A 27,976-nucleotide genomic window follows, 5' to 3' on the forward strand; every position below is an offset into this window, starting at 1 on the left:
TTTCATTAGAGGGAGAGTCTTCATCACCACTTTCATCAATATTATCAGTTTCAATATTTTCATTCTCTCGCAAGTTGTTCATCAAGAAATTCACCAAGTGGAATAGTAGTATGAAGCATAGAAGTAGTTTGATCACAAGTGTCATGCATAGCAGAAGTGGCATCATCAATAACATGCGACATATCAGAACGAATAGCAGAAGCAGGTTTAGGTGTCGCAAACTTACTCAAAATAGAAGGTGAATCAAGTGTAGAGCTAGATGGCAGTTCCTTGCCTCCCCTCGTAGTTGAGGGATAAATTTTGGTTTTTGGATCTCTCAAGTTCTTCATAATGATAAGCAGATATAAATCCCAAGTGACTCAAAGAATAGAACTATGCTCCCCGGCAACGGCGCCAGAAATTAGTCTTGATAACCCACAAGTATAGGGGATCGCAACAGTTTTCAAGGGTAGAGTATTCAACCCAAATTTATTGATTCGACACAAGGGGAGCCAAAGAATATTCTCAAGTATTAGCAGCTGAGTTGTCAATTCAACCACACCTGGAAACTTAATATCTGCAGCAAAGTGTTTAGTAGCAAAGTAATATGATAGTAGTGGTAACGGTAGCAAAAGGTAATCATAGCAAAAGTAATGTTTTTGGTATTTTGTAGTGATGATAGAAATAGCAACGAAAAAGTAAATAAGCGAAGAACAATATATGGAAAGCTCGTAGGCAATGGATCGGTGATATAGAATTATGCCGGATGCGGTTCAACATGTAACAGTCATAACCTAGGGTGACACAGAACTAGCTCCAATTCATCAATGTAATGTAGGCATGTATTCCGAATATAGTCATACGTGCTTATGGAAAAGAACTTGCATGACATCTTTTGTCCTACCCTCCCGTGGCAGCGGGGTCCTAGCGGAAACTAAGGGATATTAAGGCCTCCTTTTAATAGAGTACCAGACCAAAGCATTAACACATAGTGAATACATGAACTCCTCAAACTACGGTCATCACCGGTAAGTATCCCGATTATTGTCACTTCGGGGTTAACGGATCATAACACATAATAGGTGACTATAGACTTGCAAGATAGGATCAAGAACTCTCATATATTGATGAAAACATAATAGGTTCAGATCTGAAATCATGGCACTCAAACCCTAGTGACAAGCATTAAGCATAGCAAAGTCATAGCAACATCAATCTCAGAACATAGTGGATACTAGGGATCAAACCCTAACAAAACTAACTCGATTACATGATAAATCTCATCCAACCCATCACCGTCCAGCAAGCCTACGATGGAATTACTCACGCATGGCGGTGAGCATCATGAAATTGGTGATGGAGGAAGGTTGATGATGACGATGGCGACGGATTCCCCTCTCCGGAGCCCCGAACGGACTCCAAATCAGCCCTCCCGAGAGGTTTTAGGGCTTGGCGGCGGCTCCGTATCATAAAACGCGATGAATCCTTCTCTCTGGTTTTTTCTCCCCGAAACCAAATATATAGAGTTGGAGTTGAGGTCGGAGGAGCTCCAGGGGGGCACGAGGTAGGGGGCGCGCCCTAGGGGGGCAGGCGCGCCCCCAACCTCGCGGCTAGGGTGTGGGTCCCCTGGTCTTCATTTTTTGCAAGAATTTTTTATTATTTCCAAATAGACGTTCCGTGAAGTTTCAGGTCATTCCGAGAACTTTTGTTTCTGCACATAAATAACACCATGGCAATTCTGCTGAAAACAGCGTCAGTCCGGGTTAGTTCAATTCATATCATGCAAGTTAGAGTCCAAAACAAGGGCAAAAGTGTTTGGAAAAGTAGATACGACGGAGACGTATCATTGGCATAGATCAAGATTAGGATTTGTCACTCCGATTGTCGAAGAGGTATCTCTGGGCCCTCTCGGTAATGCACATCACTATAAGCCTTGCAAGCAATGCAACTAATGAGTTAGTTGTGGGATAGTGCATTACGAAACGAGTAAAGAGACTTGCCGGTAACGAGATTGAACTAGGTATTGGGATACCGACGATCGAATCTCGGGCAAGTAACATACCGATCACTAAGAGAACAACGTATAGTGTTATGCGGTTTGACCGATAAAGATCCTCGTAGAATATGTAGGAACCAATATGAGCATCCAGGTTCCGCTATTGGTTATTGACCGGAGACATGTCTCGGTCATGTCTACATAGTTCTCGAACCCGTAGGGTCCGCACGCTTAAAGTTCTGTGACGATCGGTTTTATGAGTTTATATGTTTTGATGTACCGAAGGTAGTTCGGAGTCCCGGATATGATCACGGACATGACGAGGAGTCTCGAAATGGTCGAGACATAAATATTGATATATCAAAAGCCTACATTTGGACATCGGAAGAGTTCCGGGTAAAGTCGGGATTTTACTGGAGTACCGGAGGGGTTACCGGAACCCCCCGGGGGCTAATGGGCCTTGTTGGGCCATAAGGGAAAGAGAGAGGGGTCGGCCTAGGGCAGGCAGCGCGCCCCCTCCCTCTGGTCCGAATTGGACTAGGAGAGGGGGGGCAACCCCTTTCCTTCTCTTTCTTCTCCTTCCTTTCCCCCTCCTAGTAGGAGTAGGAAGGAGTAGGATTCCTCCTCCTGGCGCGCCAACAAGGGCCGGCCGGCCTCCCCCTTGCTCCTTTATATACAGGGGCAGGTGGGCACCTGTAGACACACAAGTTGATCACAAAGATCTCTCCCAGCCATGTGCGGTGCCCCCCTCCACCATAATCCACCTCAGTCATACTGTAGCGGTGTTTAGGCGAAGCTCTGTGAGGAGTAGAAGCGCTGGTCCTCTTCAGTCAAGTGCTTGTGCGTGCTCTTACCTACCGTAGGACCTCCGTCCCCGAAGCGAAGAAGGAGGAGCAGGAACAACAGGTTGTCCTCTCTTGGCCCAGTAGTTCCGATGCGGTAGCTTCATCAACATCGTCACCACGCCGTCGTGCTGACGAAACTCTTCCCCGAGCTCTACTGGATTGTGAGTTCGCGGGACGTCACCGAGCTGAACGTGTGCTGAACGTGGAGGTGTCGTATGTTCAGTACTGAGGGTCGGTCGATCGTGAAGACGTACGACTACATCAACCGCGTTGTCGTAACGCTTCCACTTAACGGTCTACGAGGGTACGTGGACGATACTCTCCCATCTCGTTGCTATGCATCACCATGATCCTGCGTGTGCGTTAAATTTTTTAAAATTACTACGTTCCCCAACAGGTGGGTCCCACAACTTACCCAAGCATGGAAATCAGGCTCTCTCTCACACACACACACACGCACACCTCCCACCACCACCCTCACCTGACTACCGCGTCTGCATCCAGCGCTTGCTCCCTCGCCTACTGTCGCCGCCCTTCCAGTATGATTCTTGGTTCGATGGCTGGAGCAGTAGCCACCGTTGCACCAACCTTATACATATCCTCCCACTCTCTCATATGAACTTAATGTGCCCGTCGCGCCAAATCCAACATTGATCTCTGCTTCTTCACCCCCCACCTCATTTCCCACTCACTGTCAGATCCCGTCTTCCTAAGCTAGCACTGGATGAATTGATTTCATCCCCTCGACGAGCAGTGTATCGAGTCGTCATTTACTCCGCTCGGATGGGGTCTGGTGGCTCTCCTCTGGGCATCATGGTGTGCAGCTTCCTAGTGACAAGCTCGCCCATAAAGGCTATGACGACGACGACAGATGCGACGAGAAATATAGAGAAAATGGAAGGGGTAGTGATTTTGTTCGGATCATAGTTGACTCAGGTATGTTGCCCGGGGTTCCACCAAGATGATGTGCCGTCTGTGTGGCATCAAAACAGGGTTCAGGATGCCGAGGTCTAAAAATCGAACAAAATTTGGGAATTCGGGGAGGAGGGGGGGGTAGTTTGTATGGTTTTACGAGTTTAGGGGGTAATTTGTTTCGGTTCGGAGTTCGGGGTTGTAATATGATATTTTCAAAAGGTTGGGGTAATGTGCGCTTTACTCTCACTCTTTTCGCTTGTGCAATGAAGGTGGGAAATAAGTAATTAGTTTCGATGGTCAGGTCGGGATCAAAGGGTGCGACTACTTAAAGGGTGCCCCGGCGTGGGAGAGAGTTTGGAGGGCGCAAGGCACACCATGGTTGCCGCATGGCGGCTTGCTAGCCCAGCGAGCATGATGTGTGATTTTTCTATGGTTTTTCTTTATTTATTTATTTTTGCGAGGGGAGTACTAAACTTCTCTAAGACGAAATATACTCCTGCCTGGTGATTTCAGAGATCAGGTGGCTCACCGCCCGTCTCTCTCTTTCGGTTCGTTCCTGCGCCTGGAACGACGAAACGAGGCGGAAGACAGAGCAGTCGAACGAAATTCGTATTTGTCTCCGCTGCTGAAGAACCAAAAGTCGTTTTCGTCGTCTGCGCCTCGGCGCAAAATGGAAAGCATCTGGCTGGGTCTGGGCGTCGATCGACACGCGCGGCCTGATGAGCAGAAACGTGTGCGTCCACAGCAGCCAGCAAAGCGGTCGCGCCGCCGCATGGGCAGCACTGCACAGCACAGCACAGCACAGCAGCTTGGGCTCTTCGGCCAGTTCTTCAAAGCCATTCGCACCAGAACCATCTCCGATCTCTCTCGTCGCCTCCTGCAAGGCAAGATGAGGTTCTGGTCTCTGCTCGCCGTGGCATGGCTGCCCGTTCTGCAGGTCCTCCTCGCCGGCGGCCTCGGCGCCTGCCTCGCGTCCAGCCGTTTCGACGTCCTCACCTCCGATGCTCGGAGGCACATAAACAAGGTCGTCACCACGCATCAATCAGCTACAGATTTGCAAGACATAACAGTGATTTCAATCCATTTATCTATCCATTTCTTTGTTTGATTCTGCAGGTTGTTTACATCGTGTTCGTCCCGTCGCTCGTCTTCTCGAGCTTGGCAGGCACCGTCACGCTCAAGGACATCATTTCCTGGTTCGATCGAATTATCTACCACTAGTAGAATATTTACATGGATTAATGAAAACTGTTCTACGTATTTGATTGCTCATTTCTGAACTTGATGATGAGTTAAGGTGGTTCATGCCAGTGAACATGGGCATCATATTCCTCATCGGAGCAACTCTCGGATGGCTGGCCGTCAAGGCCCTGAGGCCAGGAGCACATCTTCAGGGGCTTGTCATTGCTTGCAGCTCAGCAGGCACGTCGCCACTCACACTGAAATGGCGAATGTATTTCTTCAGTTTTCAGACTTTCTAAGCGAGCTTTTCTATGTGCTAACCTGCATGTACATTTTCAGGTAACTGGGGAACCATTCCTCTGATGATTGTCCCGGCGATTTGCAGCGAGGAGGACAGCCCCTTTGGTGATGCCGACACTTGCAACTCTCTCGGCCTCTCCTACGTCTCGCTGTCCATGGCGGTAAGCTCGTCGCCGCGCCTGAATAACTCCTCTGTCAGGACTGTCATGCATGGTGCATTTTGGATTCAGAAACGTTTCGTGCAGCTAGGGAATTTCTTTATCTGGACTCATAGCTACAGCGTCATGAAGAGATCTGCTCAGCTGTACAAGAAATGCGGTGATCCTACAACTAACTTGACGAAAGAAGAAAACTCGGGAGAAGCTGAAAATGGCAATCATGCGGCTTTTCTTCCCCTGTCGTCAGGGGAATTTCATGAGGATGTCGAGAGCGAGCCCGTAAGTAGTGCTAACAAATTCTTCAGTTGCCTGTGTGAGTGATGAACGAACCTTACATTTTCTGAATTTGGGTTGCAGGTCAGTTCTAGCTTGCCTGCCAACGATGTTGCTGCTAGCTTCATGCGCTGCTTAAGAAGAGCAAAGGATCTGCTGGTAGAGATACTGAATGAACTGTGGTCACCTCCCAGTGTTGCCGCGGTATGTGACTCTCTTTGCACCACAATGAGCACACAAATGAGCTCTGGAATTCGCATCTAACTGCTACCGCTCTGTAGCTCGTAGGGTTTACCGTCGGCGCGATCGACAAGCTGAGACCGCTCATTACGGAGGAAGACGCCCCTCTCCGAGTAGTCCAAGATACTGCCAAGTTACTAGCGTAGGTCCAGATTTATAGCATAGCAGCACTTGTCTTGGATCTTGCATCCTTTATATCCAACTGCTGCTGACTTCTCATGGATGACACGAGCAGAGATGCCGCCATACCATGCACCGTCCTCATACTTGGCGGAAACCTTACAAAAGGTGAAGTTCATTCTCTGTGAGACTTCCTCACAGTTTTCCCGGGTTGCGCATTTTTCCCATGCTCATGTTTGCAAAGATTCGCACGGCCAGGCAGAGGCAGGACGACGATGAAGCCCCTGGTGGTCGTATCGATCATCGCGATACGCTTCGTCATCCTCCCAGCGTGCGGAATCGGGGTGGTGAAGGCTGCCAGCGAGCTCGGGTTCCTGCCAAGATCGCCCCTGTACCGTTACGTTCTCCTGCTACAGTCCACGGTTCCCCCGGCCATGAGCATCGGTATGTCAACGTACCACGGTAGCGTGCTCTTAGATGCCAGTGTTCTGAGTTGTTGGCTCCTCTGGTATTGCAGGGACGATAGCTCAGCTGTTTGATGTTGGGGAAGAGGAGTGCTCCATCGTCTTCCTCTGGACGCACCTGGTTGCAGCCCTGGCGCTCACCCTCTGGTCGACGGTGTTCATGTCACTCGTGTCCTGAGGATCTCTTCAGCAAGAAAATTTTGCACCAGCATATTTGTACAAATGTGTTTCAAGCATTGTCAAGTGATAACACAAATAAGATCTGCCCAGAGATGAGCAACTGACAAGGGGAACACAGCAGGTCATGCTAGATTTTTAGCATCAATAAAGAGAGATTTTTACAACTCTGTGAAGAGCAATTCCAGGCTGATTTGACAATATCATAAAATCACCAATGTTTGTTGAATTAAAGAATGGACCTAGTACACTGTTGTAGCGGAAAAAGGGTGAATGCACTAATGTTACAATTCAATCATACATTTGTTGTTCATATGAGGGTGAGCTGCAGCTTGGGGCGGTGGGGCTGAGGCTCCACCACTTCCATATGGATCATAACACTCTGCAACACAGCATAGCTTATGTTTGTTCCAGGCTTGGTTACTTTCTGGTGAACCTCGTCTACTACCCAGTCAGCCCCTTTGTCTCCCTTCGCCGTAAGATAGATGGGCCCTTCTATGCCAAACCTGTTGCGAAAAAGTACCAAATGAGAACAAGAAAGGCGCTAGCTAATGCATACCCATCGCAGAGGATGCTGGAATTGAAGAACTACTATTATTTGGAAGTATTTGGAAAAATTAAAACTCCAGATTGAGAACAAGGAATAACACAGGGCATGTTTGGTTCATTTCCCTGCAGACTTAAATTATCCCTGGTAGGACCATGACATGTGGGCCCCACGTAGCACCAAATATTTATCGGCTCCAAATTAGTATATGGATATCGATTTGTTGATCCCATCATAAGAAATTCGAAGGTGCAAACAGATTGCAAATCACCCGCCAGGTTTAGATGATACCGCAATAAATGAAGCTGGATGGATGCCTAGTCAATCAAATCAATGTGCCAGCCATAGTTTCCCACATCATCTTGGCATGCAGCAAAATTGCTGGCCACATTTTGTATCAGTTTTTACACGCCTAGAAACGGGGAAACTTCTGTACGGCATTTTGGGGTGCATTACCAGATACAGAAAGCAAGTAAATCCTAGCCTGCTAGCTAATCTCCATAACCATTACTAATTTTTGGCTTCACTGACGAGGGGTAGGGAACCAAAATGCACCATAGTGTGTCAACAAAATGCTCGAATATCTTAATACTTATTAAACTACAAACAATTAGAACCAACTAATTTTTATAAGCAGACCTGCCATCTCAGATTTCTAAGAACAACACAGTGACCAGAAACAAGATTGAAGCTCAGTATCCATGCAATAGCAATTGGCAGATCCTAGATTGGGTTGCTTCAGGTCCATCAATAAGTTGGTACTAATTTAATTTAAGATGACTGATCAGGACTTTGCTGGGGTGTGATTTTTTATACTTGTGACTTCTGAGCAGGACGTTCATTATTAGTCTAACTTGGCAAATAAATGAGAAGGTGGGAGAGAGGAGGAGGGGAAGCGGGGCTGTGGAGAGAGATCCATACTTTGGGACGAAGACTATGAAACCATTTGCCTTGATCTTTACTATTCTAGCTTCAGTATCCACGGGCCTGCACAGTTAAAAGTGTAGAGCAGTATCAATGATCCTAACTATGGTCACTCAGATGATATATGTACTCCACGAACAGACTTGAGCCATTTCTTACTATCCTCGTCTTAAGAACATACTATCTACTGTAACTTATAAATAAAAGAGCCATTGACAATTAAAATGTACCTTGTCCTGAAATATATGAGAGTGTGGAGCTCAACCGATGCTCTGCTTGCCATTTGGGCATTTCGGTGCCTATAATTCAAGTCTGACATGATAATAATGTCAGTATCAAATCTTGCAAAACATATAAAGACCCACTTCAGTAGTGCATTGGATCACTCACTGTCGGCGATGCCTGTGAGTTGTGGACCATCCTGGAAGACTGGTGGAAGTTTCGCAATATCTAGAGCAGCAGCTAGCAACCTATGCACCACAACATCTGCAATCGGAAAGATGTAGAATCAGACACCAATCTCACATTTCATAGGTTTCCTCCTCTTCTTTCTTCTACATTTTAACTTAGTCCACAGAATATACAACGTGTTACAAACAACTTTCACTATGTACAAAAGGTGCATGAAATAGTTATTCCAACTGAACTTCCCAACTAAACTAATTAGCTCATAGCCGGAGAAAGTAACATGGATAAATACTTGCTATGTCCAACAATCATCAGTCGAATTCAGGTAATATCGTTGAGCATCAAAGCACCTATCGGTGAAGAAAAACTAACCTGCGTATCTGCGAATAGGAGAAGTGAAATGAGTATACAGAGCAGATGCAAGCCCATAATGATAATACTCAGACAAGCTCAAATCTCCACTGCAAAAGTAAACTGCCTGTGTATTGCAAGAATAAAGTTATATAGATATAGTTGAAATCAGTGAGTCAGGATATTTTGAACTTCAAAACTGCTATCATACTTGTGTCATGCATCTAGTTGCCAAAATCCGGATAAGCTTGTTGAAGTACGGGTCATCTCTCTGCATGTGAAGCATTAACGGCAGGTGAGATAATGCTCCAAACAAATATTACCCAGCTACATAGGACTGTCACCTAAATGTGGTTACACCGTAGAATAAAATAATACAGGTCATTCTCACCTTCGCATTATCAAGTGATTCAGCTAATGCTTTTGAGGATGATACGTCTAGACTTAGGCCAACAGAGGAGGCAGTACGGAGTAATGGCTCAAGCATCTCCTTTGTTGGACTAGGATGACGCCTGATGCCAATCAGAGAAAAATTAGCATGCTCAGAAAAGGTAATTTAAATGATACAGCAGCTGTAGGAAAGAACTGGTACATTCTTTGAAATTGTTGCATAAATAGTGTAAGAAGATGGCAGTCACAAATAAGTTCTTAAACCATCCTTGGCAAGGACAAACTAGTCAACGGCTGAATGTATTTTGTTTACAGCTGCCAATATGTGCCAGATGGAAAATATTGTACGAATATCGAGAATTAGTTCATGAGCAATCATATAAATGCAACTTGGTAACATCAGGAGACTCCACAATCACATACATAATATTTTGGCATCCTACCTCATTGGACTAAACTCTCCTGTGCTATTGGTTATTTTATGATGGCGTCTAAGCAACTTTATCTCTATAAACTTGAATGAACAGGTCGACAGGCCAAAAATGTATTCAATTACGAATAAGACATGATCAATATTTTCAAAGGGTTCTCCTAGAAATTCAGATATACTTGGATGCACTACCAGAGTACCTTAATCTGATCCGAATGTGACAAAATAAAAAATAACAGAGCAAATGTGTACCGTAGCAATGAACACAAGGGGTAGTGCTGCAAAATCTTCTCAGCAACAGAAACATTTGCTGCCAACATAAACTCTTCAATCATTTGGTTTGCCTCACGAATTTGATATATTCCTGTTGAACTTGAGTGTAAGTATTTCATCTATAGAAGTATAGAAATAGTACAGGAGTCAGGTTTACAAATCTGAATACCTATGTCAAGGGGATCATGAGTTTCACTGTCAATTTCGAATTTAACTTCTGCTGAAGCAAGAGTCAGGGCCCCTCTTTCGCAACGTCGATTTCTCATTATCTACATAAGCATTCAAAACATAAGCTTAATAATAATACTCAGTAGTACATGGTAACAGACAAGAATATTTATTGCAGACCGAGATATGGTAACACAAGAACAAACCTTTGCTAATGAATTTAAGTTCCGCAAGTCTACAGTCAGTGGATCGACCAAACGGCTGGAAATTTCAAGGAATGAAACGATCAATTTTATGACAATGTTTTTGGCCTGCTAGACCAACAAAAAATTGTATCTCTGCATATAAGTAATGCAATCTGAGACAGCTAAATGCCATAAAGCACCTGTCATCCATTCTTGCTTGGGCTTCCACATAAGACATTGCAGCACAAGACTTTATAACACTCTTTGTGTATCTTGAAGATATGATATCAGCATCAGGTGTCATTTCCTGCACACATGACATTCCAAAAATTCCAAAGCACCAGGATACAAGAATTAGCATATACTCATTTAAAGGGACAGATGTAATCACTTCAAAACGGACGAGGATGAACAGAAGAAATGCCAAAGGCAGATGATGATAATACTCTGTCTGTGATACCACAGGATAAAAAAATGCCAAGCTATTGCCCTAATCCAACATGCAGGCATATTGTATGACTTGGATCTAACAAGTTAGTAACTTTCTAAGCACACCGCACTCTGCACTCATGAGTCTCGGAGAAGATTTTTCTTTGAGGAAAATGGCATTAGCGCAGATTACACATAAAGTGCAGTTTGCAAGAATAAATTATATATATGACCAAAAGGCTAGGGTGTATTGACAAATGATCCAAATCACTTGTGGAAAAGCTTAGTGAAAGTTGTGCAAAAATAATTCATTGCATTTGAGCTTGAATATAGTATGGACTCTGAGATCATAGAGCTAGTAGGACACAAGGACTATGGACAGCCTCCACACAACAAACCTTTTTCGATAAGAGCAAAAACTTAATGACCACATTTATATATCCTCGTACATCAGATAAATTGACATCACAAAAACACAATTAGACTCACCCAAATGACGGAGAATGCCAGCCTCTCAACATCAGCACGAAGGGAACAAACATCTAGAAAACAACAAAATTCAGAAAGAAAGAAAAATGAGTCACTTCTGCCCATACATATTAACATTAAGGTGAGTATTATCAAATTCAATGCAATGCTTTGGCGCAGTTGATTCAGTAATCAGTAATTCAGTGTGCATGCCATATAAATGAAGGCAATACCTTCAGTTAGAGGCTTCGGCAGCATGTCAATTCGTTGTCCAACAAGATAAACAGAAGTTGCCCTTTGAGAGGCCTCCTCATCAAGAGGGGTACCAGGATGGACAAAATTAGTGACATCAGCAATATCTGGTCAGTCCAAGTCAAGAACTGCAAATCTCCACATCAATAGCAACAGCATAAAACAAAATAGGAAAGAAACACATCCCATATATATCCTGTCGACAACATACAGCTGTCGATACCCAAGGTCAAGAGCAGAGATAAAATAGTTTGAACCCTGGACACAAGAACTAGCATAACAAAAAAATGCAAAAATAGTCAATTATTACACCAGCAATGCTCAGGGCACTCGGCCACTCGCAATGGTTTGTATCTATTGGTGAGAGAATGCATTAAACGAATGTATAGATAAAACCATCCCAATTTAAATGTGCTGTATCTAAATTGGTCATATACTTCAGCATTAAATCAACATTGTTGTTCTCAAATTAGTGGCATCTAGTATGAGATACAACCTGCATCTCTCTCTTCATTAACTGCCCCACCACCTAATCTTTAGTCCAAATTGACAATGCCACATGAACCACTGTGAATGCCCCCAAACCAATTTTTCATGAGGAAAGTATTTCTGGGAATTGGCATTCCTATTGAAATTGAGCAATCCGCGCACCAAGAGTAATGATCTATCAACCAAAAGGATTTAGGAATTGAGTTTGTTCCAAGCAAGAGCATATAGAACAAAATCACATGATTTGGTTCTTTCGTTATAACTAAACAATCAAGCTTATGTGATGAGCTCAAACCCAGGTAGATGCAACAGATCCTACTCACAATTTATGAAAGCTATCGTGGAGTTAAAAAAATGGAAATTAGATGGCAAATATTAACTCAAATGTAAAGTACAAGTTAAAAACTGAAGAGAACAAGATTAACATCCATTGCAGACTTGAACTGCATACTAGAAGGTAAACTGATAAAGGATACGAACTCCAACTTCAAAATTCCCATTTGGAAGCGGTGTGCAATGTAGTGCATCATCAATATCCCTACAACCTAAATAGCAGTTTAATGGTAAGAATGCAATTCAACTGCAAAAGAACAGGGTACACTTATCATGATTAACTTACCAGGTGGATCCACACTAAAAACTCTCACATGCCGCAAGTCTTGCCTATTAGGATTAGCCACATCCTCAGGTGACAATGTCCAAGGCAAAGGCGGCAAACAAGCAAGGACTTGTGTAGAGAAAGGTCTTGTGTTAATATCATTCTCTATTAGGACAACCTGTATTATGTGTATATCAGTTAGCATGCTAGCATCAAATGCATGATCTTAGCATGCTAGCATCAAATGCATGATCTTAGCATGCAGCAACTAATTGGATAACGTAGGCTGGACTGCAGCTCCTACAAAGTGATGTACTAAAAATTAGGTATACAAACTTGCCTCTGTTTCAGTTTCTTTATCGCCAATATCTCCTATAGTCCGCACATAGTGTCCTGATGGGTATCGAGACATGACATCCCATGAATCAACTGCAACGATAATCCTTTTATTTAAAAGATTCCCAAGTTGTCTAGTTTGAATCCGAATCTTAGGAATTCTTCGATCTTTTGACACAAAGAGAGCATGAGCAACGCCCCCGCTACCAGCAGGCATGGGCATTGGCTCCAATGATCCACAATACCTGCAGTATACAAGTATTTCATTTTTATGCATCAATACACAAAAACAACTGAAGTTGCAATATAAACTAAATAGTTTGCTGGATGGAACAAGTATTAGCATAATCTTGGCAACATACAAATAGTGATGTCATGTCTAACCAACCAAAGATTGTAAGAAATGCCTGAAATATTGAAACCTTCTTTTTTTGCGAAATATTGAAACCAACATGTGTGAAGTAGCAGGGCAGATATGCTGTCAACATACAGCATGCAGGCATATAGACGTAAAAACACGAGCAGGATATATCCTTCTGGGTTGATATTTCACATTGACTGAATGAATTGTGCATATTCTGATGTCATCTTTACATATCAGGAGATCATAATTAGATAAATATCATTCAGATCATATAGAACTCACGAATTCCAATTCCGCTTGATGATACCAACAACACGCCCAACTGGACGACTGGGGACAGAAGCAGCTGATGATCCAACTGTTGGTTGCATGGAATTTGTGTTTCGTGGAGCATCATCAGCACTATTTGGAACCAACCGGACATCATCTTCATTATCATCTTCTGAAATAACAGAAACATCCATCAGATAAGAAAAATGAGATGCATCAAAAAATGAACAACATACCATCATCATCAGCAATAAATGACTTTGAATCATGCCACTGATCCTGTGGCAAGAGTTCTACAGCAACTATATCTCCGTCAAAGGACCTGTTCATATTTGAACTCCCACGGATAATAATCTCATCCCCAATGCTCTCACTACCGACATATGCTTCAAATGGATTGTAACGATTAACTCGAAGCTTCCCTTGATGATAAATTCCACAGCGCAGACCAGATGTAATTTCCGACATAGGTTTATGCTGCAATAATATCAAGGTAGCATATATTATATTTGACACTAGGTGGTTATTGTAGCAAGAACGTGAGGATGAAAAATGCATAGTTAATACTAGCTTGGTATACCTCATTGTAAACTATTTTCCTTTTGGATGGTCTAAGATCTTCTACATCTTCCATGGCAACATCTCCGCTACTTGGGACAACCACCAAATCGAGCAAACCAGGCTGCGCAAGCGATCGTACATATGACTCAACTGGAACCAGAAATAGTTTGTGAGGCAACCATAAAATCATTCATGCAGTATTGTAAAGGATTCAGCTATGAATTTCATGTAACAGACTATCCAACTAGCACCTGTCTCTGCGTTTAGGCCTTCTTCAGTAGCTTTCCGTTTGTTATCTCTATCATTTGTGACCAGCAACACTTTGGCACTGTCACCGAGGTGACTCTGGTACCAACGAGCAGCAACACGGATTGCTGAATAGAGAAGAAGTGGCGAGTAAAGAGCAGAGCATACATAAAGTGTACATAGAATAACTGGAAATGGGATATACTGTACATAAATATAATTAAGCAACTCGGTACCTCTATCATTACGATCATTTGGGCTCTCTCCAACCATCTCCTTGACATAAGTATCCCTGTATGTTTTTCAGTAAATGAGTAATCCTAACCATGTGAACAGGGAAGAATAACATCGCTGATGCTAAGGAGATGCAAGTTCTAATGTCTAATGGGACAAAAGCAGAATTACTAATTAGTTGCAGATAAGTACTTCGTTTGTAGTGCAACGTGCAGAGAAATTTTGCCAATGCAAACTGCAAATAATGTTCAAGTTCAGGTCTAAGCGCCATACATGCCAAAGATAACTGCCGTTGGGAGTGAACAACTGAACACCACTTGAACACAGTTTTAGGGAAGACAAAATCAACTTGGCCCAGTTTAAATAATTTACTGCAAGTCAGCTTAGTTACCCTAAGATATGTGGCCAGAGATTCAGGGCAGATGCACAATTCAGGGCAGATGCGTAGCTCAAAAAAAACAGAGCAGATGCAGGAGTGATATCAGTAGCTTATTCCTTGAGCTTTACTTGATTTTCTCACTCAGTAACAAACTATAGTTTCATAGCTACGTGGTTTATCTGCACCACCCCATCGACTAGAAATCTCAACGAATTCTGCTTTAGATAGGAAGAAAGCAAATATACCAGAGCCTAAACTCACGCCTACTGACCAATCAAAACAACCATGGAGAACCAATTCAGGCGTACCTGTGGTGCTCGTTGGTGAACACGAAGAACCTCCGAGCCGTGTTGGTGCACAGGGTCTTGAGCCTGTTGTACACGGAGAGGTTCTTATTCTTCACTTCGTCCAGCACCACCGACAGCACCACGACATCTTCAATCGCCGGATTCTCCAACAAATCGATCTGCAGCAACCGCACGGAGCATCAGCAATCGGAACCCCCGACCCCCTACAAGGCACGCTAAATACGAGACCAGAGGTGGGAGCAGGAAAGGCAGGGGCACCTGGTGGAGCACGACGTTGGTGTCGACAACGAGGATGGCGGCGGCGTCGGCGTTGAGGCGGCGGGCGGCCGCGTCGCAGGAGGAGCAGGAGAAGGCGCCGCAGGGGATGTCGTCGCGGAGGTAGTGCTCCCGGACCACCTGCGCAGACGGGCGGAAGGGGTTAGCTAGGGTTTCGGCGGGGCCTCGGCGAGGCGGAGGTTGTGGTGCCGAGCGGCGACCTTGACGACGCGGCCCTGCTTCGTCTTCTTCACGAAGGACTTGCTCTGCAGCATGTTGGCGAGCTCGACGGGGCGCGGGGCAGCGGCGGCGGCGGGGGGCGCGGGGAAGGGGGGTCGGGGCAGACCTTCGGCGGCGAATGGCGGCGGCGGCGGTGGAGGAGTACAGGGGTTTAATAGGTTTGGTGCGTGCCGTGGTCGGCAAAAGAGTACCGGGTTGAGCTTAGCCTGGGTCTGCGTTTAGGTTCGGGTTCTCGATTCGAGTCTGAGGTCAGTCATAGGATTTTCGTAGCAGTTGTGCCTAATTTGGATCTCAAGTTATTTTATATTAAAAAAAACTTCAGATCCATTTTTTGAAAAACTTTCAATCTGTTTATATTCAATCAAGGCAGTACAACGAACATCGGAAAGAATAAAAATTACATCCAGATTCGTAGACCATCTAGTGACAATTTCAAGCATGGAAGAAACCGAAGACGCACCGCGATCATCACCCCTCCATTGCCGGAGTCGAACACAATTTGTTGTAGTAAATAGTTAGAAAATCATCGTGCTAAGACTCCATAGAACCAGCACACCAGAACAACAAATCGTCGTCAATAAAGAATAACGTAGATCGGAATGATTCAACCCAAAAACACACGAACATAGACAAACAACGTCCAAATCCGAGCAAATCCATCAAAGATAGATCCGCCGGAGCTCGGCGGGGCGCGGGGGAGCGGCGGCGGCGGGAGGCGCGAGGAAGGAGGGTCGGGGGCAGACCTTCAGCGGCGAATGGCGGCGGCGGCAAAGGAGTACAAGGGTTTAATATGTTTGGTGTGTGTCGTGGTCGGCTAGTACTGGGTTGCGCTTAACCCGGATCTGGGTTTAGTTTTCAATTCGAGTAGGAGGATTTTCTTAGGAATTCTACACAATTTGAATCTCAGGTTATTTTATAAAAAAAGAAAACTTCAAATCTATGTATCACACATCATGGCAGTATGCAAATTAATTTATGGTTGAATGGTCAGGAGAACAGTGATATCATCAGCCCACCAAAGTTCAGTGCTAGACTTGAGACTATTGTTTGCATTATTTCTGAATTTATTTCAGGTTTCTGGCGATATTCATTCAGTGGGAGGACATGTTCCCGTCTCAGTCTCTTGGGGGTGCTCATAAAGTTAGGGTGTGCGTCCGTGCGCTTATAGAGGCGAGTGTATACTCGTGTATGTGAACAACTTCAATTATACTGTTTTCAAAAAATATATAACAGATGCACTCGATGACTGCCTAAATTATATCCTGACGTTCACCTCGATGAATAAAAATAAACCTCTATAATTTGCAAAAAAAAATCCAAACAAATTTTCTATGAATACATTTATGTTTCATAGAAGTCTCAAGTTAAGGTCAAATCACTTCTTTTTCTCTTTGAAAAGCACAATAAACTTGCACTCTCTTTTTTTGCGGGGAGCTTTAGGAGCTTTATTCGACTTAAAGCATTCGTTCAATAGTCAGCCAGAAGGCTACTGACCAGGAAGTTAGGAGGTCCATGGATCTCAGCTCTCGGTCACAGCCAGTGTGCATATACTTCTCGTGCGTGTCCTGTTCCCGGCACCAACGATATTAGAACCATATCCGGATTCAAATGCCATCCGTGCGACAGGTCGACGTCCAGCCATGGCACGGAGATGGCATTCTCCTGGTAGTGCTGACACAGGTCGAGGGGAATGTATATGCAGTCGCGCTCGGTTGGCGCGACACCTTGTGATGTTAAGGTGAAGGTCACCGCCACGCAGCAGCACGAGGAGGAGTCGGTCTTGTGCTCCTGCGATTCGGGCGTCCACTTCCGAGACATGTGACCGGACATGGTGGGTAGGATTGGTTGTCAGGCGGCTGGGGGCAGAGAGAGGGAGAGAGTGGGCGTGGTGGTCCCCCCTCCCCCGCACGCATTTTAAAGAAACAACGGTGTAGTTGGGTGGCTGACACATGGGCCGGGGCAGATGTGCGCGCGTGTCCGTCTCGTGTCCTCATGTCCATGTAGACGCAAGCCCGGGCCAAAGTTAGGACAATTTTGTATCCGCACGACCACCCTACACAAAATTGAGTTTGTGTTCGCATGTTGAGTCGTCATTTCTGCCTACACGAACCCAAATAGACAAAAACAGATGAAATGTGTCCATGCGTTGGAGTTTGCCCTTAACCCTGGCTCCCCCTCCCCCCTCCCGGGCATGTTTCTTCTTCCTTTGTTCCATGCTCTCTCGCTGTTGTACATGACGACGCAACCCTAAAAAAATCAAAATGATTAATCCCGAATGTTCAAATTTTAAACGTGGCAATCCGAACGTTTTTAATGGCAACTTTAGCTCACGTGAGATTGCAAACATGGCAATTTTCTAACAAAAAAAAAACTAGGACAAAGTTATCATGTCTTAACAACTAAAGTTGCCACCTCGCGTCAACTAAAATTGCCATGAAAAAATGTTCGGGATGACATGCTTAAAATCCGAATGTTCGGGATTTATCAGGTCCAAAAAATGGGTTACTGTTCTTTTGTTCCTTATTTTGCGAATATTATTTCTTTTGTCCTACTTGGATCACAATTTTTTTAATGAGTGAAGCGTCGAATTAATGATTTAGCTTGAATTTTGTGTGAGCTGCCAATCGATGCCAATTTTGGATGATCCCATCCTCGTTTGAAAATTCGACTTGAAACCAAGAACGTTGGGGCTATACTCTAGTCCACTAGCAGCCACACCCCAGGACATTTTCCTTGGAGTAATGCTACACCTACGAAAGGGTTAACGCAATCCTTGTCCCGTGGTTGTTGATCACTGGATCAAATAATATCCATCATCTCCGTGCCGATGGCTCCAAACGAACCTGGATAACACCACCAAAAAGGTACAAGGAAAACAATGGCCCTACGCACGCACGTCCCACCCTCCCCGACTCACATCACGAGAGACGGCGAGCGACACCACACACCGGGGAGGATATCGCCTGGCCGAACGGGTGGCTGCGGCACATGCAATCGCCTTATCCTCCGGCCGTCCCGACGCCACAAACCCAAGCAGTGATCACGCCGCCTCCCTCCCCGATGGATCGACGGCCACATAAATAAGCCGGCGCACCACCTGCTCCTTTCCGCCTAGCATCAGCAGCAGCAATGGCCGCCCATGCAGCTCTCGCCGCCACCCGCATCCCCACCAGCGCGCGTCTGCACAGCAAGGCCGCCTCCAGGCAGAGGGTTGACTTCGCCGACTTCTCCGGGCTGAGGCCGGGGTCGTGCTCCGTCAGCGCCGCCGCCAGGGAGGCGTCCTTCTCCGATGTCCTCGGCGCGCAGCTCGTCGCCAGGGTACGTATCTTGCCCAGAACTTCAGATCGGTCTGTATATATGTTTGTGCACGCATGCCGTCCGGCTTAACAGGTTGATCGTGGCAGGCTTCCGGCGAGAACGCCGTGAGGGCGCCGGCGGAGGCGAAGCTGAAGGTGGCCATCAACGGGTTCGGCCGCATCGGGCGCAACTTCCTCCGGTGCTGGCACGGCCGCGAGAACTCGCCGCTCGAGGTCATCGTCATCAACGACAGCGGAGGCGTCAGGAACGTAAGTGTTCAAGATAACGTAGACTGTGCTATGTGATTAGGAGGAGCAGACAGGGCAGCAGTTCTGAAATGATGAACATGGTCGGGTTGGTTTGGTTGCAGGCGTCTCACCTGCTCAAGTACGACTCGATGCTGGGCACGTTCAAGGCGGACGTGAAGATCGTGGACAACGAGACCATCAGCGTCGACGGCAAGAACATCCAGGTCGTCTCCAACAGGGACCCCCTCAAGCTGCCATGGGCCGAGCTCGGCATCGACATCGTCATCGAGGTACGTAATTCTCTATCGTTAACCTCCCCTCCCATGTAGAGCCAAAGGAAATTCACAGTGCCACGCTGAACGTATGTGTCGTGTCTCAACACTGAAGGGTACTGGAGTGTTCGTGGACGGCCCCGGCGCCGGGAAGCATCTCCAGGCCGGCGCCAAGAAGGTCATCATCACCGCTCCGGCCAAGGGCGCCGACATCCCCACCTACGTCGTCGGCGTCAACGAGGGCGACTACGACCATGACGTCGCCAACATCGTCAGGTATGAATCGCAATATTTTCTAGTGCAATCAGTCACTCCTACTACATGGACCAAATTGATCAACTCTGTTCCTTGCAGCAACGCTTCTTGCACCACCAACTGCCTCGCGCCATTCGCCAAAATCCTGGACGAGGAGTTCGGTATGAACCTGTTCGTCCCACTTTTTTCATCCTGGTCTGAAGTTCTGAACCAGTTCTGACTGTCCCGTGGTGACCGCGTGCGTGCAGGGATCGTGAAGGGCACCATGACCACGACGCACTCGTACACGGGCGACCAGAGGCTGCTGGACGCGTCCCACCGCGACCTGCGGAGGGCGAGGGCGGCGGCGCTGAACATCGTGCCGACGAGCACGGGCGCGGCCAAGGCCGTCTCCCTGGTGCTGCCCCAGCTCAAGGGCAAGCTCAACGGCATCGCGCTCCGCGTGCCCACGCCCAACGTCTCCGTGGTGGACCTCGTCATCAACACCGTCAAGACCGGCATCACCGCCGACGACGTGAATGCGGCGTTCCGCAAGGCCGCCGACGGGCCGCTCAAGGGCATCCTCGACGTCTGCGACGAGCCGCTCGTGTCCGTCGACTTCCGCTGCTCCGACGTCTCCACCAGCATCGACGCCTCCCTCACCATGGTCATGGGCGACGACATGGTCAAGGTCGTCGCCTGGTACGACAACGAGTGGGGCTACAGGTGAGCGCGCGCCGGCCGGCCGGCGGCGACAATCATCGACGGCGGAATTACATGCATGCATCTGTAAACATGATGTCTAACCTGTGGCTGGTTTTGGCGTGTGAGTGTGCAGCCAGCGCGTGGTTGATCTGGCGCACCTGGTGGCGGCCAAGTGGCCGGGCGCCGGGACCGGCGGCAGCGGCGACCCGCTGGAGGACTACTGCAAGACCGACCCCAACGCCGTGGAGTGCAAGGTGTTCGACGAGTGAAGTGAGAGCTCGGAGGTCGAGGCTGATCAGAAAACGCAACGAAGCAACTACATTATTATCCTCTATCTATAGTCTATAAAATGTACCAGCTGGATTGTGTTTCATTCGTTTCGAGATTGCTCGCCGAGCATGCGGCTTGGTGCTCTATATATCAGACAGGATTCGGGCACAATAAATTGACCCTCCTTCTGTGAGCTGTACTGAACTCGATATAATTCAGATATGTCAGACTTTCTCTTGGGACTTTTGAAAGTGTTCTTGTGTGATGTTTTGTGTAACATGTGCTTTAAGATGCTTGGATCCAAATGTCTAAAGATGGTGTAAGATGGATGCTTACTCTATCAAAACTCTCTATGTGATGAATGATCTATATGTACATACTGGGATTTTTGCAAAAAGGAAGTTTCTTAAGAAGGAATGAATTAGTGGAATTGATATTACTCATAAAATAAAATAAAAATGAAATTAAAACTTAAACAAATCAAAATAATGAAGTTTTCTAAGTAAAAATGGATTAACAAACCCAAGTTGGAGCGCGACCCCACTGAACCTAGCCTTTCCGGGTGTCACTTAGAAAATCCCCTTGGATATGCCTATACAAGGTTTAAAACCCAAGTAGTGGGTACAAAGCAAAGTAGAGGGTACAAACTTCAGGAATTTGCACGTCAGGATTGCACGTCAGGATTCATTCACGTGGAACCATACATTCTCAAGGTTTATTTTAAGACTTCACTCTTGTTAATCACATACATATATACATTTATTTGAAGAGGAAAGGTAGATACATACATGTGACACGATACTTTTGATTTATAAACATAGTTGAAGGGTTCACATACTTATTTATTTTGGGAACAAAGGTTTTGTTGCGAGGATACTAAAAATCTTTTGAATTCACACGCGTATTTGCCCAACAATTATAATTTTCCATACAGTCCATCGGCCTTTGGCTATAAAATGATACCTTGTCCGTCTTTTCTCTCACACACAACTTTCTTATTTCTCCTTTGTTTAGTTCCATTCCATGGCTGGTGTGGGGAAGGTCAAGATCCATGGATCGGTGACGAGAAGAAGCATAAGAGCGCGATTGGGATTCAAAAGAAAGGCTGCGCCTCTGTGATGTCTCGCTCTGCCTCGTGGTGTACAACCATGACAAAGTCAAGCTGATGGCCGTCGTCCCGCTGCAGCAGTACAAGGAGCAAAGAGGGTCAAAGCATGTGTTTGATGACACGGGCTTCCTCATGAAGATGATGTATAAAACAAAATGGGATCTGCTCACCAACCACCAGAAGAACTGTGACCGGGAGATTGACAACCTCATCAACTACCTTCACGCTATCCGTCGTCCGAGCTTAAACAACTTACCAAAAACCGATGAGCTTAAGCTCGGACAACAGACGGCGTGCATGTAGTTGATGAGGTTGTTGATCTCCCTGTTATGATTTTTTTGGTTGTCGGTAAGGATTAAAGAGTTCCCCATTCGTCTTGCCCACATCTTTCGAAAGAAGCCTGCATTGTCTAGCACATGCTTTGACCCTGTCAGCTCCTTGTACCGTTGTAGCAGGACGGCGGCCGCCTCCAAACGACCAGAGCACCGGCTCAACATTGTCATGCCAGTACATCATGAGACAGAGCGCGACGCGGCTAAAGACAACAAGCTCACGGGCTTTCTCCTGCAGCCAATGAAGGCGCTTCTACAGCCCACACGAGCCATGGAAATGGAACCAAAAAAGCGAACCAACCTGTGGTTGGATGATTGGAGGGACAGTGGTATCTCCAGCCCACCAGGGTTCAAGTCCTGGTGCTCGCATTATTTCTGAATCTATTTCAGGATTTCCGGCGATGCGCTTTCAGTGGGAGGAGGTGTTTCCGTTGATGATGAGGCGCCTATGATGACTTCGTAAATTTTAAGATGACATGCCGGCTCAGTCTCTTGAAGGTGCTCATAAGGGTAGGGTGTGCATGTGTGCGTTTATAGAGATGAGTGTATGCGCGTATGTATGGGCGCTCTAGAAAAAATGAAATCCAAAAAAAGAGATATAAAGGGAAAATGATACCAGACAGGACGGGAGAGGCAAGCACGAGCATGTTGCGCGGAGTCGAACCCGAGTGGGCTGTGAGCGTGGGCTGCTAGCCAGCCAAGCGACGCTCGGTTCTAAACAGACGTAAGTAAGTTGTGTGTGCGCGCCGTCTGAGGAGAAGAGAGGGATGAGGGCTCATTTTATAGCCAAAGGCCAGTGGAATATTTGGAAAGTTTTGTTGAGAGATATGCATGTGAATCAACAAGATTTTATTTTGTAGAAATTTCCTCACATCCGTGTAAATCAAATATATCCTCCCCGCAAAATCTTTGTTCCGAAAATAAATAAGCACGCGAACCCAAAAGATTTTGTTTTTAAATACATTTCGGCACATGTGTATATAAATCAAAAGTATAAATCTCCCCGTGAAATCTTTCTTCGCAAGATTTCTCACATGCTCATGTTCCTAAAAAAAATAGCTCATCGTGCCCTTCTCAGCTCAATCTCATATGAGCTCGAGTGAACAGTAAAATCCGTAAAAAAATGTTTTTTAATCTGAATTTTTTTGTGCCAACATTTGACAAATGTTTTCAATGGTTAGAAAGTTTCATTGCGAAATAACATTCATGGAGGTCTTGGCGAAAATAAAATAAAATTAGCACCCCAAAAATAGCCTTTTTGGAGTATCAATTTTTTTTCCGTCTATAATATGTACCAGCTGGATTGTGTTTCATTCATTTCGAGATTGCTCACCGATCTTGTGGCTTGGTGCTCTATATATAAGACAGGATTCGGGCAGAATAAATTGACCCTTCTTCTGTGAGCTGTAATGAACTCGATATATTCAGATGTCTGACTTTCTCTTGGGACAGTGTTCTTGTGCGATGTTTTGTCTAACATGTGCTTTAAGATGCTTGGATCCAATGTCTTAAGATCGTGTAAGATGGATGCTTACTCCAGATGGCAACTTTTCTGTCAAAAATTGGTGATGAAGATCTATATAGGCATAGTGGTTTTTTGCAAAAAAAAAAGTTTCTTAAGAAGAAATGAATTAGTGGAATTGGTATAGCCATAAAAAAGGAATAAAATGGAATTAAAACTTGAAAAAACAAAATAATGAATTTTTTAAGTAAGAATGGATTAGTGGCATTTGCAACACACTTTAAGAAGAAAGAAAATGATAAGAATACCTGAAAAAACTTGCAAACAACTTTGCACTAAAATTGCATTTTTTGTAGCATGCAAAGAATAACTATATAATAGTGCAATTTTCATACTCTGGTGCAATTTACACACATAATGTATAGCATTTTTTTAGGGTAACCACGCGTTTCATTCACCACAAATATGATGAATACAACGCACGCATATGAAACCAACAAGAAGGGTCGAGAGTAAACATGTGTCCACATAAAAATGCAGAAAAGCCTTCCAAGAAGACGAAAATACACTAGAGTCATTTGTTAATTCTGCAATAGCCGTCGTCGCGGCTGAATACCACTGGAACCCAAGCGTTGTGAGTCAATGAAGAAGCTTGACATAGGCAAAGCCTTCGTCGCTGTGCTGTGTCGACCAGGATCATCCCCATTCTTTTCGAACCCCGAAGGCATTTTTACTTGCCCACCGATAACATCGCGCATAACGATGTCCCCCATGGCAAGGACGGGAGAGACGACTGCCCTGCCGGAGCTGGCGGCGCAAAGGCTAGGAACGGCCGCGGAGCAGGAGCGGTGGCGGAGCTGCGAAACGGACGGCATGAAAGAGAAAGAAGAGAGGAGAGAGCAAATGGATCCGTCAGCTGTGGGATGAATTTGGTGTGGGGTCAGGCTATCGAGTCCGATGTGCCGGGCGCGCCCGGGTGTCCTATATCCGCCTCATATTTGGGCTGGAAATGAAGGGTGCCGGTCAGCCCGAGCGTTTGAGCCCTTTTTGAGGTACCATCTGGGTCAAAAATTTATGACTGGTTAGTGATTGGACGGGTCGTCGGGGCTCAGGTTTAGGACACCTGACTTTAGATGCTCTCAGCTCCAATGGATTAGCGAGGCTCATGGAAGCAGCTTTGAGAAGTCATGGTGCAAACCTACACACGCACTAGCAGTAGATTAATGGCGGGTGCGTACGACCAACCACAGGCCACAGCACGCAGAAGAAACGGGCGAACGGGGTCGTCGACAGTGAAGCCTGTGGCGCGGATTGACCGGCCAATAAGGGCATCTCCAGCCCTTGCCCCCTCCCTCCGGACGCATAAAAATCGCCTTCTGGGGCGAGCCAACGATACAATTGGTGTTGGGGACGGTTTTGCGTCCAGTCGTCGCCCCCAGCTCGCTCCCAGGTGCCGAAATTGATCCACTTTGCAGCTCAATTTCGGCGAATAAAGGGCCCATATGGACGAGAATAGGCCCATATTCGGTGTGGTTTCGCTGTGTCTCGGCGTTCAATTATCAACACAATTATTTCTTATCACATATTTCATCACAGAAAAATCAAATACTTCAACAAAATAGTACAACAACAAATAGTTCAATACAAATTATATAGTTCAACAAATAAAAACTCGTATTTCATCACACGGCGCCCCCTTGAGCCTCCATAGGTGCTCAATCAGATCTTTCTGTAGTTGATGATGCACATGTGGGTCTCGGATCTCCTGACGCATACTGAGATAGGCAGTCCAAATTGCCGGTAGCTGGTGATCAACTTCGGCTAGAGGACCCTGCCTGTAGTATGGTTCAGTGTCAAACACTGGGTCTTCTTGCTCGTTCTCGATGATCATGTTGTGCAAGATGACACAGCAAGTCATAATCTCCCACATTTGATCTTTGGACCAGGTCTGAGCGAGGTACCGAACAACAGCGAATCGAGATTGGAGCACACCAAATGCCCGCTCGACATTCTTCCTGCAAGCCTCCTGAACTTTCGCAAACCAGGCGTTCTTGCCTCCTGCCGGAGGGTTTGAGATCGTCTTCACAAATGTCGACCATCTCGGATAGATGCCATCTGCTAGGTAGTACCCCTTGTTGTATTGGTGCCCATTGATCTCGAAGTTCACCGGAGGAGAATGGCCCTCAACGAGCTTGGCAAAAACAGGAGAGCACTGCAGCACGTTGATGTCATCGTGAGTTCCTGGCATACCAAAGAAGGAGTGCCAAATTCAAAGGTCCTGTGTGGCTACCGCCTCAAGCACCACACTGCAACCGCCTTTGGCGCCTTTGTACATCCCCTGCCAACCAAATGGGCAATTCTTCCATTTTCAATGCATACAGTCGATGCTTCCAAGCATCCCAGGAAATCCTCTTGCTGCATTCTGGGCTAGGATCCGAGCAGTGTCTTCCGCATTGGGTGTTCTCAAGTATTGTGGCCCAAACACTGCCACCACTGTCCGACAGAACTTGTAGAAACACTCTATGCTGGTGGACTCGGCAATGCGCCCATAGTCGTCGAGTGAATCACTGGGAGCTCCATATGCAAGCATCTTCATCGCTGTCGTGCACTTCTGGATGGAGGTGAATCCAAGAGCGCCAGTGCAATCTATCTTGCACTTGAAGTAGTTGTCGAACTCCCGGATGGAATTCACAATCCTGAGGAAGAGCTTTCGGCTCATCCGATAACGGCGCCGAAATGTTCTCTCGCCATGAAGTGAAGCATCGGCGAAGTAGTCGGAGTAGAGCATGCAGTAGCCTTGGAGACGATGCCGATTCTTTGCTTTCATCCGCCCCGGCGCCGAGCCACCTCACCGCGGCTTTTCATTGCTCGCCAGCAGCTGGCCGAGGGCGGCGAGCACCATGAGATGCTCTTCTTCCTGGATGTCGGCCGCGGCTTCCTCCTCCAGCAGCGCGGCGAGCTTTTCCTCCTCATCCGAGTCCATCGCCGAGGCAGGCAAAACGCCGAACACCTTGCGCTCGGTGGGCGTGTACCCGCCGTTAAACCGCGCCTCCGCGGCCGGAAATGACGGCCGAAAATGCCCAGCTACTGTGGGAGGGGCTGCCGCGGCGAAGCGCTGCTATTTTCCGGCGGGGAATGTCTATCAGTAGGGCGGCGGCCGTCGCCGGGATATAGTTAGTGATGGCCGAGGGCGCGGGGGTTGCGAGGCGAGTCGGGGGAAGAAAACCTTAACTTTTCCGCTGTCGGTGTGGGCCAGACGTGCTTTTCCCTAGCGCCGGAGCCCCCAACTGCTCCCCAGCGCGCCGGGTTCGGCCTGTAACCGCCGGACGGAAAAAAGGTCCGAACCGGCGATTTTCAACGTCCTGAGGACGCGACTGGGCCGTTTTTTCAGCGCCGACGCCGAAAAAGTGGCCTGAGGGGCCCTGTTAGGGGCGCGGCTGGAGATGCCCTAACCCTCGCGGTTGCCGCGTTGCTCCCCCCGCGCGCTGCCCCTGCAGTACAACTTGTACAAGTGTACCACAGGACAGGAGCTCCCGACGCCAGCGGCAGTACACCTCCCTGATCCGAGGAGGAGGCCCAAGTAGTACTCCCATAGCTTCCCCCTGTGTACTGCCACCAACCTGAACCTGTACTACTGCTGTTTCTTGGTCCTCCAAAATCGCAAGCGTCGCGCACCACGGCGAGGGCGAGGCCAAGGCCGGGTACAAATAGGCTCCCGCCTCCCGCCGATGGAAGCAGCACTCTCACCGGCGTGTGTGCTTGGGTGTTTAATTTGGCCGGAGCAGCAGCGGTGGAAGGGGCATGCAGAGGAGCGGCCATGGGAGCTTTGCTTGCCTCTAGGCTCTGGCTCTCTCCTGTGCCTACCTCTTCCATTCCTGCGGCTGATGGCCGTGTCTCCATACGATCGATTAGGATGGGTTCCTGCTGGGCCTGGTAATTCTGAATCTCCCTGCGCGTGTTGTAAGTTCATGGCTTGTTCAGGCTCTTGAAATCCCTCGCCCTCTTTGTTTTTAACTGTCCGTTTGATCGTTTCAGCGGAACGCACGGGGCCATGCTGGGTTTCTTGATGGACCTGGCCGTATCCCCATTTCGTTGGGTGTTGTTTCCAAGTCATGGTTCCTGCTCCGTCTTTCAACCCCAAGCATCCACCTATTAATTGGAGATTTGATTTGTGGCAGGGTTCCAGTCACCATTTGTGTGGAATGGACTCACCCAAAGCTTAGAGCATCTTCAACAGCCGCGCAACGCGCCGCGCGCTAAAAATCGAGATACATCGCCGGGTTAGCCAGCTTTT

At 46.7% G+C, this 27,976-nt stretch overlaps 3 protein-coding genes across 3 annotated transcripts; 2 read left to right on the forward strand and 1 right to left on the reverse strand.

Moving 5' to 3' along the window:
• Positions 1-4,174: 4,174 nt before the first annotated feature.
• LOC147973648 (protein PIN-LIKES 7-like) lies at positions 4,175-6,816 on the forward strand. The gene is made up of 10 exons (XM_087522178.1): positions 4,175-4,759; positions 4,852-4,931; positions 5,033-5,157; positions 5,257-5,378; positions 5,463-5,654; positions 5,733-5,852; positions 5,930-6,030; positions 6,124-6,176; positions 6,267-6,452; positions 6,526-6,816. Exons 1-10 carry the CDS (start codon positions 4,406-4,408, stop codon positions 6,648-6,650), a joined length of 1,458 nt encoding a protein of 485 aa, XP_087378304.1. The 5' UTR covers positions 4,175-4,405; the 3' UTR covers positions 6,651-6,816.
• EMB2763 (ribonuclease II family protein) lies at positions 6,754-15,951 on the reverse strand. The gene is made up of 24 exons (XM_087522177.1): positions 15,736-15,951; positions 15,518-15,655; positions 15,260-15,417; positions 14,575-14,630; positions 14,344-14,466; positions 14,112-14,242; positions 13,768-14,008; positions 13,544-13,703; positions 12,902-13,142; positions 12,583-12,739; positions 12,440-12,508; positions 11,456-11,581; positions 11,244-11,296; positions 10,526-10,632; positions 10,347-10,401; positions 10,142-10,241; positions 9,952-10,063; positions 9,271-9,391; positions 9,091-9,150; positions 8,901-9,006; positions 8,511-8,606; positions 8,351-8,432; positions 8,118-8,183; positions 6,754-7,155 (listed from the first exon to the last, which is right to left on the reverse strand). The coding sequence occupies exons 1-24, from the start codon at positions 15,787-15,789 to the stop codon at positions 6,960-6,962; spliced, it is 2,808 nt and encodes a 935-aa protein (XP_087378303.1). The 5' UTR covers positions 15,790-15,951; the 3' UTR covers positions 6,754-6,959.
• A 2,835-nt stretch (positions 15,952-18,786) lies between these two features.
• GAPB (glyceraldehyde-3-phosphate dehydrogenase B subunit) lies at positions 18,787-21,024 on the forward strand. Its single transcript, XM_087522179.1, has 7 exons — positions 18,787-19,072; positions 19,159-19,320; positions 19,422-19,589; positions 19,687-19,847; positions 19,926-19,987; positions 20,075-20,531; positions 20,644-21,024. Exons 1-7 carry the CDS (start codon positions 18,884-18,886, stop codon positions 20,777-20,779), a joined length of 1,335 nt encoding a protein of 444 aa, XP_087378305.1. The 5' UTR covers positions 18,787-18,883; the 3' UTR covers positions 20,780-21,024.
• Positions 21,025-27,976: the final 6,952 nt, after the last annotated feature.

The sequence above is a fragment of the Triticum urartu genome, chromosome 5A (assembly GCF_056163025.1).
Source record: "Triticum urartu cultivar PI428250 chromosome 5A, HENAU_Tu73, whole genome shotgun sequence".
Classification (NCBI taxonomy): domain Eukaryota; kingdom Viridiplantae; phylum Streptophyta; class Magnoliopsida; order Poales; family Poaceae; genus Triticum; species Triticum urartu.